Genomic DNA, 14,798 nt, shown 5'->3' with positions numbered 1-14,798 from the left:
ACTCACTAAACAAATGCCTGACTTAGCAACAGACATTTTGGGCTCCATTGTAGCTGTAAGTCAAGGACTAACTGTACAGCACCTCATAGCGCTTTACAGCACTCTCTTGGATGGTTTTCAATGTAGATTTGTAGTTTATAAAATATTTGCATATTGCCCCCAATAATCTGGGTCCTCACTGTATCGACCTCAGAAGGATGGAAAGCTGAGTCAGCCTTGAGCTATCAGGATCAAATTTCAGGCTGTGGGTAGAGTAGGTAGTCCTTGACTTATGACCACAATTGAGCTCCAAAATTTATGTGGTTAAGTGAGACATTAATTCAATGAGTTTTGCCCCATTTTACGACCTTTCCTGCCACTGTTGTTAAGTGAATCTCTTCAGTTGATCAGTTAGTAACCCGGTTGTTAAGTGAATCCGGCTTCCCCCTTGACTTTACTTGTCAGAAGGTTGCTGCAGATTGCATGACCTTGGGACACCGCAGCCGTCATAAATGTGAGCCAGTTGCCAAGTGTCTGAATTTTGATCACCTGATCGTGGGGATGCTTCAAAGATCATTAAGTGTGGAAAAAGTGGTCTTAAATCACTTTTTTCACTGTCGTCGTAACTTTGAACCTTCACTAAATGAACTATTATAACTAGAGGACTACCAGGATTGCCCTTGAATTGCTACACCATCAGAACCCCAACACAGTTCCAAACACAACCTCCAACAGCTGCGCTGTGGGAAGGAAGCCAGCAGTGGTGGGACTCATATTTTTTTTTTTTACTACCGGTTCTGTGGGTGTGGCTTGGTTTGGTGGGTGTGGTTTGGTGGCAGGGGAAGGATACTGTAAAATCCCCATTCCCTCCTCACCCCACTAACCTGCTTTCCAGCTCCGTTCTCCTGTGCAGGGCAACTGAAGAAGACCCAGCCAATCAGCTGGGACTCAAGGGGAGGCAAAGAATAGATGGGGGCGGGGCCTGTCAGAGGTGGTATTTGCAAATTCTCCAAACTACTCAAAATTTCCGCTACCGGTTCTCCAGAACTGGTCAGAACCTGCTGAATACCACCTCTGGAAGCCAGGTCTTCTTGAGTCAATACGATGTGCTGCTCAGCACTCCCAGGGAGTCTTGAGTACCAGGGAGCATGAGAGATGTTTGCAGGAGTGCCAGACCCATCCTTGGTCTGTGGACACTCCCTTCCAGTGCATACCTTTCAGCTCGTCCTCGTACACTTTGACTCCCTGAACTGAGTTCTCTTTGGGTAGTCTAGTGGTGCTGGACAGGACTTTGGTCTCCCCTGTGAGTTTGTCCTTCTCCACAGTGATCTCTACAGAGTACATAGCTGGGACATAAACAGGACACAGTGAGCGACAAGAAAAGAACGTTTCTGCCCCTCCGCCCACCGACCTCTCCCTCCCTGAGCTCGGAAACGAAGCATTCGGTACGAGCAGGGAAGGTGGGAGGCACAGGGCAGCTGGGGGACCTGTGGGTAGGCCTGGAGCATTAGAGGCAGAGAGAAGAAGCGATGCACAAGGCAAGCGAAGGCCTTTGAGCTCCAAGGAGCAGCAAACCAAAGAGCCTCTGAGATGTTGCTTTCCAAATTCTTCGCAGAGCCCATCTGTGGCTCTCCTTGATGGTATCTCAGTCAGCATTTCTAAAATGTTGATCTGGGAGTGATGTAAACCAGTGTTTTTCAACCTTGGCAACTTTAAAATGTGTGGACTTCCACTCCCAGAATTCTCTAGCCATGTTCTCAGTAGCTTACAATTGATCCTTTAGCTAAAGATGAGATGTGGGTTTAGCTGAAAGGTTATTTCTCAGAGTTTTTGCTTTTGGAAAAGGCGGACAAGATAGGAAGCGAAAAAAGAAGCAGTTAAGCTTAAATGAAGCCAAGGGAAGATGAATTTAAGAATCAGTCAACATAGAATGGCCCTGCATAAGTGCTAAGGTGTATATGCAGGAGAACAGAGCAAAGAAGAAAAGCAATAGCAATAATACTTAGACTTATATACCACTTTACAGTGCTTTACAGCCCTCTCTAAGCGGTTTACAAAGTCAGCATATTGCCCACAAAAATCTGGGCCCTCATTTTACCCACCTTGGAAGGATGGGAGGCTGAGTCAACCTTGAGCCTGGTGAGGTTTGAACTGCCAAATTGCAGGCAGCTGGCAGTCAGCAGAAGTAGCCTGCAGTACTGCACACTAACCACTGCGCCACCGTAGCTCAAAGAAAGATGATTTGTTTGTGATGGAGTAATAAGTATGAGTAATAAGCAATCTTTTTTTTTAAAAAAAAAAAGACTTCCTTTCAGCTAAAGTCAAATTTGGTGACTTCCTGGACATTTCCTCTGCAATCACCTTATAAGGGAGATGGACAGCATAAACATTTAATTAATTAATAAAATTAACATAAAGAAATTTTATCATTTCTTTCTTCCAGGATGTTTTTTTTTCCGGATTTCTCGGTTCAAACAACAGCCCTGGATTTTCCTAAGGATCTTCTATTCAAGAACCTGGTTTAGCTTTTTGAGATTGGCCAAATTTTGGCATTTTAAGGCTAAGATTAGGCACAGCAAATTTCCTAAGCAAGGAACAACAATAAGTAAAAGCAAAACCAAAAGGAAAGGATGCTGAACTGGGCATCAAAGCAGACAGGAATTCGGATTAAAGCCAGGTTAACTTCTTTGTCAGTGGGAGAGAAAGACATGATTGAAAGTTGGAATGGAAAGTTGGGAGGCATGGCAAAGCAGATGTGCAGAGTAGGAGGCTGAACCAGCCAGGATAGATAAGACTGCCTTGTCACTCATCCTTCAGCAAACCTGCAGCCACCATTTGAATATAATACCAGCCCAAAGTTCATTTGCTTATTCTGACAAAGATAATATACTTTGTCACTGTTCGCAGGCAGAAAAAGAAATAAATGACCGTGTTTGCAGGCTGTCCATGATCTCAGGTCAGGAAGGAACATGAAATAGCTGTGAAAATATTTGGCAACAGGTCTGCATACTTTCAGCAAAGGAGTTCTGAAGCAGGACAGTGAAATGTCAAAAACACAGCATGATGTTGTGTGTGCTCAGCTGAGATGCAACTCCTACCTTGGCTTGTTAATTACTTAGAAACAAAAATGCAAAGCATCAAGTAGCGAATGGGATTTAGATTAAACAATGAATTGAATTTTAGGAAGCATTTCCCTCCAAAGTGCTAAATTATTCTGTCTGGTGCCCTTAGATGTGTTGGATTGCAAAGTCTATATTTTCCAGCCAAAGTACCACAGTGGCTAGCTAGGATGGGAGATGCAGTTCTACATGTGTGCAGCCTGCCTGATTAAGGAAAAGTGTCACCGAATTTGGGCTCATGCCAGTTGACAATTGTCCTTGAAAGCACATAAAATTTGGACATAGGTGGGCCAGAACGTTTTTAAAAACAAGCTGCTTTCTCGGCATATTTTTACAGTTTTAATTCAGGATGGCTCAGAGTTTTCCAGTTCCATCAGTCTTGCTTGTTGAAAAGCATGTTTAAATGCACTATAATTTCCAAACATAAATGTAAATGCAATATGTACTTTATCTCAAACCACACATTTCTAAATGCGGTTTCTCCTAAAACTGTGATATAGTATGAACTTTTGCAGAGTAAGGGACTAACTACACTAAATGGTCATAAAATAATTTTCTGGGGGAAAGAGCTAGGACTGTGTAGCCTAGTGATTAGGTGGACTGGCAGCAGGGAGACCCAGATGCTATCTCTCCTCAATTCAGAAGCTTATGAGGGACTTTGAACCAGTCATCACAGCCCACCTCTACAGGGACGTTGTGCAGGGGTTCCCCAAACTTGGCAACTTTAAGACTTGTGGACTTCAACTCCCAGAATTCTCCAGCCGGCTTAGCCGGCTGGAGAATTGTGAGAGTTGAAGTCCACAAGTCTTGAAGTTGCCAAGTTTGGAGACCTCTGTGTTAGGGAAAAATGGGATGAGAGAACACTATACACTTTGACTTGAATTCCTTAGGAAAAACAAGATATAGATGTAACAGAGTAATAAATAAATGCATGTTAGATTTGTCTGGAATTGTGGGAAAGGTGGACTTCTGAGGCTGCAGCTATCTCCCTGCCTGTTCTTATTGATTAAAATGTCCTATTAGAGCTGGACACCCAACAGAGCAGAAAGGAGACAAATTCATCACCACGATCGAAGCTGCCTTTGAGCCCCAAGCACAAAACAGATCAAACTGTAAAGCTCACTCAAGAGGTTTTCCAGTTTAGGATAGCTGTGATGCAGCTAATGGGTAACACACCATTAGTTAAAACAACATTTATCAAGGGCAGATCCAAGGCAACTCTGTGGTGACTGGGTTGGTTTTTTCCCCTCACCCTCCTGGCCATTCTTCCTTTGACCTTGTAGAAATGGAGGACGTGTCATTTCAGGCTGTATCAAGGCAAAAATCCAGGCCAGCGAAGTGCAAAAAGGCACACCAAATCTGGCCTTTTAAATGCATTTGGAATAGCTTTTCAGGAGGTGAAGTTGTAAACAGATGATAAAGCATGACCTTAGTCCTACGCTTTAGGCATAGGACTTACGCATCTTATTAAATTCATAGTGTCTATCTCATTATCAAACACCTGTGGAGTAGGGCAGGGGTCCCCAACCACCGGTCCCCGGACCGGTACCGGTCCGTGGATCATTTTTTACCGGGCCGCAAAGCTTGGGCGCCGCCATCTTGTTTCGACAGCGCTTCCGGGTTTTTGGTTGCTTCCGGGTTTTTGGTTGGAAAGTGCTTCCGGGTTTTCAGTTGGAAAGCGGCGTTTGGGTGCTCGCGCCTTAGTTTTGTCAAAGGGGGGGGCTTCAAACGAAGAGCCGTCCCGATGGCGGTGGAGTCTCACGTTACTCAGGTACCGGTCCGTGGAAGAATAAATAATCGTGAAACCGGTTCCTTGTTCGAAAAAGGTTGGGGGCCACTGGAGTAGGGTACAGCAGGATAGGATAGTACACAGCCCAGAATCACTACTGTGAGATGGACAGCTGTATCAATAAAATGAAAATGCAATCTTGACTTTGAGATTTGCTGATTAGATTATTACTTTGGTGTTATAGAAATAGCTAGTATTTACTGAGTGCTGCATGTTAAAGTAAAACATTTTTCATTCTGCTGAAAAAAAAGGTGGAAATCAATGCCTTTGTCCTACACTTCTCCTTTCCCCCTTTTCTCTTTGCCATTTCCCTATTATCTTTATTTTCATGTATATTTTAGATTATGAGAATCCTAATTTAAAAATAATTTAAAAAGAGGTGGGGGTAGCTGCTTCAGCCCCATCTCAGCCTCAGATGGAAGAAGGCTTAAATAAACTGGGATCGTCTCTCTCTACAAATCTGGCCCAAAAATCATTCAGTTGGACCTAGGGGACAGAAATTGATTGTCGGAAGATTTGGAAACCAACAACTTTAAAGAACTTTATGGAAACTCTTTAGCCGTTCTGGCATTAAAATCCCTTTAAACAAGCATCAAACTTTGATCCTTTTGCCCTGATGCACTTCAACAACCATTTGGTCAGTCTTGCAGTCAGGTGTCTCCTAGCAACGGTATCAGCCAATCACCTATTGGTAATTTTAGGCTGATGCAGGTACCTTTCCCTCCCTTGGGGATCACAGCATGGCTCTCCAAGACTGGTTCTGTTTTCAGAGTCTGAGTCTTTTAACCGGGCCTCTCCCCCAGTACCCACCAGATCTTTGAATTGATTCCTGACTCAGAGGCCTGGATCAACCTGAACTGACTAGAGGTGGTTGGGGGTCCATGTATGAAGTAGAAAGAAAACCCACACTCTCTTTGCTGCCTTAAAATTCAGCTCACCCTATGCCTGACAATTTGGGCTGTTCTAGGCTGCTTTTGAACACAGGTTTAGTGCAGTTCTAGAAGAGCACTTCTGAAAATCTGTGTGCAGAAGGAGCCTAATGGTCAGCTTTAGTTTGGTGCAAGTGTTTTACACAATTCCTTTTAGCAGGGACCTGTTGTTCTAAACTTCTGTCAAAACTTTTAACCTCCCACCCCAATATATATTAAGGAGAATGATGGGTATTTGCCTCCCCACTAGCTGGTGATCTTTGGGAGGCTGGCAGAGAAAAAAAAAGGGAAATCCACCAATCCCTGTTCTTAATGTGAGTTGTAGACTGTAAATAAGGAGAGACCATTTGCCAGAATCAAGAGTGCAAGGATAGGAATTGTTACCATGGCAGCAACTTTTACGCCATTAGTTTTCTGGTAGCTCAATATGATGGTATATGGGAAAGATCTTGGGAGACTGGGCAAGGGAACACTGCCAAGGGAACAGTTAGACAAGAGAAAGTGTAGCTCACAACTGGACAGTGGGTAGGGGAAGAGGCTCAAAAGAAATCCTTGTTGTGCTGAAGATTTGGTAAGGGAGAAGACTGTATTTTTAGACTTGCAAGATTCTGTCCATGTTAACTTTACAATAAAACAGAATTAGCTCATCTGGTTGTGATTCCTATCTGGTTTGTCCTGCAGGATCAAGACTCAAGGACTCTTTGCACTTTGTGAGGTCAATACTCAAGGATTCTTTGGACTTCATGGCCACATCCCCATGAAGGTGCTGCTAGCAAGCTATTATATTTAATGACTGCAGATAGATTCACTTACCATTCCAAAAACATCTTTAATGAAAAAAGGCAAATCAGGCCCTGATAAGGAAAATCTGCCTGACAATAAAACTTATAGCACACAACAGTGGAAGTCCATCTATGGATCTCTCCATCTCTGGAATTATTGGGATTTCCAATTTTGGAAGGGGCTGGAGAGTCACCAGACATGGATGATTTAACTGATATTCCTGCATATTGTGAAAGGTTGGATGAAGGTGTTCCTTCAAGAGGAATGAGGAACAGGTTCCATGTGCCTCGTGAACTTCTGTGATTTTGTGATAGAACTTGTCCCCATCTGCAGCATGAGGACATGGGAAAGAGGTGAGACATCCCTGGAGGGCCAAAAAGAAGTACTGGTACATCCATTTGGACAATGCTGCTTGAATGTCTGAATGTTCATCTACATGAAAAATCCATCTCTTCTGGGATAAATTTTTCATACCAAAGTAGGATATTATATTGATTATTTACATTTAAGGAACTCCTTCTTTAAATGATTAGGTTTACAAATATTATTAAATATATTATATTTATAATTTGTAAGATATATATTATGGGATGTATTGGTTCTGCCCTGGTCAGTTCCATTTTGACTGTTGCATTCAGATATGGTACCAGATTACAGAAAGGACAACTATCTCTGTCTGTCTATCTATCTATCATCTATCTATCTATCTATCTATCTATCTATCTATCTATCTATCTATCTATCTATCATTACAGACAGAGATAGATAGACAGAGGCAAGCATCAAGCAACGTAATGTAGCAAGGATGAGACATCTCCTCTGGCTTTGCAAAGGAACAAACTACCAATGCCTTGAGACAGAGTTTCCTCTATTACGTTCTTTCTTGGCGAAAGCAGGCAAAGCAGCATGCAGTTAGGGCCAGCCCAGAGTGGCCGGGGTGTGCATGGGAAGTGAGACCCGAAGAAGTTCCCACGTCTGAGCCAAGACATCAGGACTGAACCTACCTGCTTTCATCAAGCCGCTGCCCTTGCCTTCCACCACTTTTATGGGACTGTTGGAGACTTTGTTGTCTGCTTCAGGAAGGGGGGAAAAAAGGAAAAACTTGAAAGGTCAAACACAATCGCCTTCCCCAGATCTCTTTCTGACTCGGCATCCTCTCCTATCCACCTTCCCCCCACCTCCAATAAAAGTTTATTTCTGTCATTTATGTCCCACCTCCTCCATGGAGAGAACATTAACGGGCATAATTGCTCCTTCTCCCTCATGTTATCCTCCCAAAGATCCTGAAGTTTAGATTTTTCTGAGAAATCGGGTGGGAAGGAGGAGGTTGTAATGCCCATTTCATCATTTTGGCATCCTTAACAAATCAAGAATGGGCAACTATGAAGATGGCCCAGAATCACTTTTCAGGGAGATGGTGACCTATAAATTTAATTAATAAATAAACAATAAATCAAATAAATGATGTGTGCGAGGGTCCATTCTTTGCACTAAGCCAGAGGACTCCAAACTTGGCAATTTTAAGACTTGTAGACTTCAACTCCCAGAATTAGCTGGTTGGGGAATTCTGGGAGTTAAAATCCACCAGTCTTAAAAGTTCCCAAGTTTGGAAACCCCTGCACTAAGCCATGGCTCATTCAATTATTGTTTATCAACTAAGCCACAATTAGTTGGGTTTGCGCATTATGCAAACCATAAACCAATGTTTTATAAAGACTGAGATCACACAGCAGGCTAAAGCCCTGGCTTTTTGCTCAGGCATTTGGTGAAGGTGATTGAAATCCCCTTTGGGTAAATTTCTTTCATTTCTGTTCCTGCCTTGTTTTGTTCTTTTTGCCACCTTTTATTCTTTTCTGTTACTCTATTTTTTTTCCATTGTTTTTCCTTTTTTTTTTTACTGTCAACTGCCCAGTTATTGTAGTCAGGAGTTATATAACTTTAATCAATCAACACATAAACAAAACAAACATATAACTTTAATTACTTAATAAATAAACAAAACATTAAATAACCCTGAAACTCTTAAAGTTTTGCCCCAATCAAAAGTGTCATTCTGTGGTTTATTGCTTTTGCCAGTGTCCCCATTCCAGAATCACAATCAAATGCAACTAAGATGGGTGGGTAGTTACAGGTAGTCCTCGACTTACAACAGTTCATTTAGTGGCGGTTCAAAGTTCCGACGACCTTGAAAAATGTAACTTATGACTCATATTCATGACAGCTGCAGTGTCTCCTTTTGCCACCTTCTTGACAAGCAACATCAATGGGAAAGCCAGATTCACGTAACTATCCTGTCACTAATTTAACCATTGCCATGATTCACTTAACAACTGTGGCAAGGTAGGTCGTAAAATGGGGCAAAATTCACTTAACAAATGTCTCACTTAATAACAGAAATGTGGGGCTCAATTGTGGTCGTAAGTCAAGGACTACCTGTGTTTCTCTGCTCTTTGCATTGGCAAAAGCTTCAATGTTTCTTATCATTCGAAGCTTTGGCTTCTAGAAAAATTCTAAATCAATGCTCCTCCACCTCAGTGACTTTAAGACTTCAGTTCCCAGAATTCTCCCAGCCCACCTGTGATCAAAATGGTGGTAAAATCAAGTTCGGTCACGTGGTGCCTTGAGTTATGACCTCAATGACTTACAACCAAAATTCCAAGCTCCACTGTGATCGTAAGTGGAGGCCTATCTGTACACCAACCCAATTGCCTGGAATCATGTTACATGCCAAACTACAAACTACTCAACCATACCATAACCTAACATATTACGGTATATAAACAACAATTCACCAGCAGGTCATTTAATTCGAGAAGGGCAATCATAGTCAAATACCCTCCATAAAAGGGGGGAAGGGATTGGGGGCAGCATTTTAAAATTAGAAACCATTTGTTTAGACTGCTGCAACATGCCCTATCTGGAGCTGCTTTTGGAAAGGACCTGGAACCTGCAGTGCTGCAAAATGCAGGAATTATTGTTTGGTTTGGCCTGTATGAATTGCATATGAAATGTTTGGGGAATGATGATGATGAGAATGATGGTGATGATTATTTGAATTATGTTTTGTGGTTTTAATCTCCTATGCACTGGCCAGAGTCACTGTCATGTCATAGGTGGCCATATAAAATTGTTCGGATTAATAAGTTATTGCCTTGTCGGTGCAGCATGGATTCAGTGTGGAACCAGAAGGCTTTCAGGCCCAGTTCAAAGTCCAGCTCATTACTTTTAAAGCCATTTATTTATTTAGCCAGGTTCTAAACAAATCTGGATGGCTCTGGGCAATGCCAAACAAACAAATTAAAAACACAATATTAAATCACTCAATGCAGAACATGTCCAAAAGCTTATCCAACAAGGGGTCCCACCGCATCCTACCTCCAAGGCCTGAGAGAACAGCCTTTTCTTCAAAACCCTCCAGAATGCCACTGAAGTGGGAGCCACATAGATCTCAGAAGAGATCTTGTTCAGGAGAGAAGATGCCGTGCTATATAGATCAGGGGTCCCCAACCACCGGTCCGCGGACCGTACGGTCCGCGGAACAAGTCCTACCAGGCCGCTGGTTGCTGGGCGCCGCATTCTTTTTTGATGAAAAAGTGCTTCGGTGAGCTTTTCCAGGTAGAAAGCCATTTCTACCCAGAAAAGCTCACCGAGCGCTGGCGCCATCTTTTTCATCAAAAAGATGGCGGCGCCCAGCTGATGCCTGTACCGGGCGCGACGCCCAGCTGATGCCGGTACCGGGCGCGGCATAAAAAAGGTTGGGGATCACTGATATAGATTATAGAATGCACAGTCGGGGTGGGCTTCAAAAATTTTAGCAACGGGTTCAGAGGTGGTATTCAGCAGGTTCTGACCAGTTCTGGAGCGGAATTTTTTTAGTAGTTTGGAAAACTGGCAAATACCACCTCTGTCTGGAGATTTTACAGTATCCTTCCCCTGCCAGGCCTGCCAGGCCCGCCAGGCCACGCTCACAGAACCAGTAGTAAAAAAATTTGAATCCCACCACTGATGATGATGGTAATGATGAAGATGATGATGATGGGTTAATTTTAAAAGGAGTGAACTTCTGATTGGTTCCTGCACAATTATTTTGTGCAGGACTATTATCTCGGACTATTAATAATAACTCTTATCTTGTACGCAATTGACAAAAATAAATAAATAAAAAATAAAATAAAACAATTTCTTGTGTAGGCAAGAAAAGGCAGCTCTTATATAGGAGCAGCTTCTATGTGGGGCAGTGGGCTCAAAAAAGTGAAATATCATAATCACACAATTGAAGCACTGTCCCCAGGGGTGGGATTCTACTGGTTCGCACCTATTCGCTAGAACCGGTTGTTAACATTCTAAGCAGTTCAGAAAACCGGTTGTTAGAAGAAATTACTGGCCTAATCCTGTAAGGAAGGCAGGAAGGAAACATTCTGGTGTTGCTTACGGAAACTGCCTCTCCGTTAACCCTTATTACATTCTTGGCAGGACAAGACTTCCTGTCTCAGGAACTTCTCTGGGGTTTTGTTCCCCTCCTGTGCTGGTACTTTGCTTGTGTGGAGTGACCATTCAAAGTTACAATGGCACTGAAAAAAGTGACTTAAGACCATTTTTCACACTTACGACTGTTGCAGCATCTCCACAGTCATGAGAGGCCAGGTGAGGAGATGTGTGCCTCGATGTGAGTGATGTTGAGTTGGCCACACCCAGCCAGTCACATGACCACCAAGCCATGCCCACCAACTAAGCCACGGCCACAGAACCAGTTGTTAAAAAAATTGAATCCCACCCCTGACTGTCCCTATGTTATGTATATCATGCCTGCCCCCTGCAGATAATCCTGAACTGCTAATTACTATTTCTCAAATCCAACTTCAAGACTTTTTTTTCTTTAAAAAAGGCAGCAGGTGCGATCTGTGTTGGCACCTACCTTTGGCTGAGCCTAGAGAAGTCTGTGGGAAGAAGAGACATAGGTAGGTTACCAAAATAGAACAAGAAAAAGAGATATTTCTTTGCACATTTATCTTGGCTCTGCGTCAAAGCTGCATGCGTGGCATTCTGGATACAGGCAAAAGCTTTTAAAGGCTTCCCTATTACACAGCCTCAGCTGCCTTCAGTTTTAATAAAACCTTTCAGAAACATGAGAACCGAGTCAGTTCTCACTGGATGGCATTGCATGATGGGTTAAGCAAATCCGGTATCCATGATCCAAACCAGAAGGAGAAGTTGGAGTCTAGCTTTAGTTAACATCGGAGTCTGGTTTGCATCTAGCAATCAGATTTGCCCGCTAAGCTCTCTTCAGTGAACTACTATATGGACATGGTAGGGAGGGTCTTTGGTTCCATCCTCACAACAACCCTGTGTGGAGACCGCATTGAGAGAAAGAAGCAGGTTCTAACCTTCGGCGTGTGGGGTAGCTTCTCTTCCTTGACCACCACTCTGGTTGTTTCCTCAGCCATGTTCTCTTTGGTGGAAGATGCCGAGATGCCATTTTCCAGTTGTTCCAATTCTTTCTCCAACCTAGACCAGGAAGGGACATGAATTATTGAACATTGTTTACAGCCTGCAGAACTGGAATACTAATTCCAGAAGAAGATATCCTGTTTTGCCACATAGATGTGTGCATCGTGTGATATAATTTTCTTTCTTCGGGATTAAAAAACTGACTTGCCTGACCCTCCTAAATAAACAATCATTTCTCAAATTTAATTCAACATACTATATTGTAACCCAGGGGTGTCAATCTCGCCATGTCACGTTACTGTCATGTGACATTTCATGATGTTTTTCCATTTGCGGGGCTGGGATGGGCGTGGCCTATGTGTGGCGCATCCAGTCCACGGGCCACCAGTTTGACACCCCTGTTGTAAGCTAAGTTGCAGTTCTTTTTCAGCTACACCATTTAGCTCTAATAATCCAACTTCTCCCCTGAGTGCTACATTTGCCACCTAAATTGTATTCTTCCTGTTTCCAGTATGTTCTACTAAGTCTGCAGAAATAAGGAATTAAATCAGAGGTCTCAGGCAAATAATAATTTGATAGCCTGGCCCTTGCCTAAATTCTTCCATTCCTGCTCCAACTTCACTGATTTTTTGAGTTTTTTAATTCATGAGTAGTGACCACCAGCACAGATGCTTATTCTTTGTGGGACCCATCATATAGAGTTTCCTCAACAGCAAAAATAATCAGGCCAAATCAATGGATTTAAGAAAACAAGGTTTGTCTGCCCATATCAGCTGGATTACATCTTCCTTAGCCAGTATAACTATTGGGTGAAACTCAAGGGAGTTGTCATTTTGGGAAGAAGGCTGATCTAGACTGTTGCTATGCTACATGTGATTACATTCTACTTTAAGATTGGAGGGCTTTTCACTTTAGTATGTTTTAGTTTGTTTATTTTGCCTGTTTTCTAGGATTGACTTCCTACTTGGTTTTATATGTAATGCTAATACATCCCTAAGGACCACACTGGCAAAACTGAAGCACAATAAAATAAATAAGATGAGAAATGCAAAATTCATTAATGTCACTTTTCATCTCAGTCTCCTGCCAAAGAGAGCAATTGGGATGCCAGAAATCCTGTTTTTCATCTTTTGCAACAACTTAGTGATGTAGTTTGGGTTGTTAAATCTTCTCAGCAAGTTTTGCAGATAAGCAGATGTTTAATCTCAGATATTATCAGTCTTTTAAGTCCAACATGCTAATCTACGTACATGATTAGAACAAGTGATATGCCTGTTTGAATGAAAACTTCCAAAACTTCCAATGGGCATTGAATAGATATCAGCATTTGCAGTAAGAGAAGCTCTCTAAAGTAGACTTGGGCAAAATCTACACTGATGGAAGTTGTTGTTAAAATGCAATCTCTTAGCCAGTGGGCACATGCTAAATTGTGTAGCACAATATCAAGTATTTATAAAGTGAGTATGAGTGCCAGTTAGTAACTCTGGACAGACCACCTATCATTGCTAATTGCACTGCAATTGTAGGCTTTCATGTATCTGATTGTTTAGCTCATTTTTTCCCCTGAAAATATGCAAAGGTTAAGTCACTTTTTGTTTCTGTCCATTTCACACAGGCTATTTTTAAAAAGAACTCTATGTGTGCCAGCTAACTTTTGGGGGCATCAAGAGATTAAATGTACCCTGTCTTTCCTGTCACACACTTGATGCTTCAGCCAATCTCTACTCAATTTCACAACTCAGCATTATCAATCCCAAAGGTGCTTTTTCAAGAGGCAACCTGTTGAAAAAGCACTTTTGGGACAACCATGACCTGGATGACTGAGAATCTCCATGGACATTCAGTTTTATAAGAAAACCCAGTTTGGTGGGTTTCCATCTCAGCTGGTGAGCTTGGCCATCTAAAAATATTCCCAAAAATCTAAGCAGTGTTGATTCTGGACTTCCTGGGATCTTGGCCAGACTGAGAAATTATCATTCATCTCAGAATATGGCAGTGGAAAATAGCTACTTCAAAGAAAACTCAACATATTCAGGAAGTCACCAAAAGTTGAGCTCAACTTGAGGAAACATTTTTAGCCAATTTCACATTGCATTTTTTAAAAAGTTTTTCCTGCTTACATAAGTAGCATGCATCATGTCTTAACGAGCATAATTGATTGCAACACAATTTTGAAAAACATTGTACTTGGCAGCACAGAGGCAATAGTTGCTTAAAAGACCATTAAATAAAACCAGCCATGGATTTTACAAGAAAAATAATGCTGGGATAACAGGTTGAAGGGGTGATACAGATAATCTAGGATTTATGACCACAGTTGAGCCCAAAAGTTCTGTTGCTAAGCAAGACAGTTGTTAAGTTAATTTTGCCCCATTTTACGACCTTGTTTGCCACAATTGTTAAGTGAATCACAGCAGTTGTTAGGCTAGTAACACAGTTGCTAAATAAAGTCCATACATCTTAAAGGTTGCCAAGTTTGAGAAACTGCTCTAATGGATCTGAGCGTGGAGAATGTACGAAGGAGAGTGGAGAAGAAGGGGCAGTGGGCTAGGCACTGTTACTGCAAATTAACACCCACCTAATGGCAGGAAGCAAGAATTGGCTCGACTTATGCAACCCCTCCCTGTTTCTCCTGCGTGTTATTTGGATGCCAAGAATCCTCACCATTCTCCCCTTTCTTTGGCCTTCCAAATTCGGAGGTTAGGATGCAGCCAAAAGAAGACAACAAGGGCGGGAGGCAGAGAAGGTTAT

The 14,798-nt window shown here is 42.3% G+C and overlaps 1 protein-coding gene and 1 long non-coding RNA gene across 8 annotated transcripts in view; both read right to left on the bottom strand.

Annotated features, from left to right (window-relative positions):
- PALM (paralemmin) overlaps positions 1–14,798 on the bottom strand; it is a 128,525-nt gene that overhangs the window by 8,292 nt on the left and 105,435 nt on the right. For 3 of the 7 annotated variants that reach the window (XM_087952581.1, XM_087952577.1, XM_087952575.1), the window contains 4 exons: positions 11,984–12,104; positions 11,515–11,536; positions 7,604–7,672; positions 1,194–1,325 (listed from right to left, as the gene is read on the bottom strand). In XM_087952581.1, coding sequence (XP_087808707.1) covers positions 1,194–1,325; positions 7,604–7,672; positions 11,515–11,536; positions 11,984–12,104 — 344 coding nt within the window. The remainder of the gene's footprint in view (positions 1–1,193; positions 1,326–7,603; positions 7,673–11,514; positions 11,537–11,983; positions 12,105–14,798) is intronic. The other 4 variants (XM_087952576.1, XM_087952579.1, XM_087952578.1 and 1 more) reach the window with 4 other exon arrangements.
- On the bottom strand, positions 7,774–11,137 carry LOC148133521 (uncharacterized). Its single transcript, XR_015746941.1, has 2 exons — positions 10,366–11,137; positions 7,774–10,083 (listed from the first exon to the last, which is right to left on the bottom strand). It is a non-coding gene; the product is annotated as an uncharacterized LOC148133521 (long non-coding RNA).

The sequence above is a fragment of the Notechis scutatus genome, chromosome 1 (assembly GCF_049901735.1).
Source record: "Notechis scutatus isolate UNSWTSFEM ecotype Mainland chromosome 1, rNotScu1.2, whole genome shotgun sequence".
Classification (NCBI taxonomy): Eukaryota; Metazoa; Chordata; class Lepidosauria; order Squamata; family Elapidae; genus Notechis; species Notechis scutatus.
The sequence above is the reverse complement of the archived record's forward strand: the minus strand, read 5'-3'. Positions and strand labels throughout refer to the sequence as shown.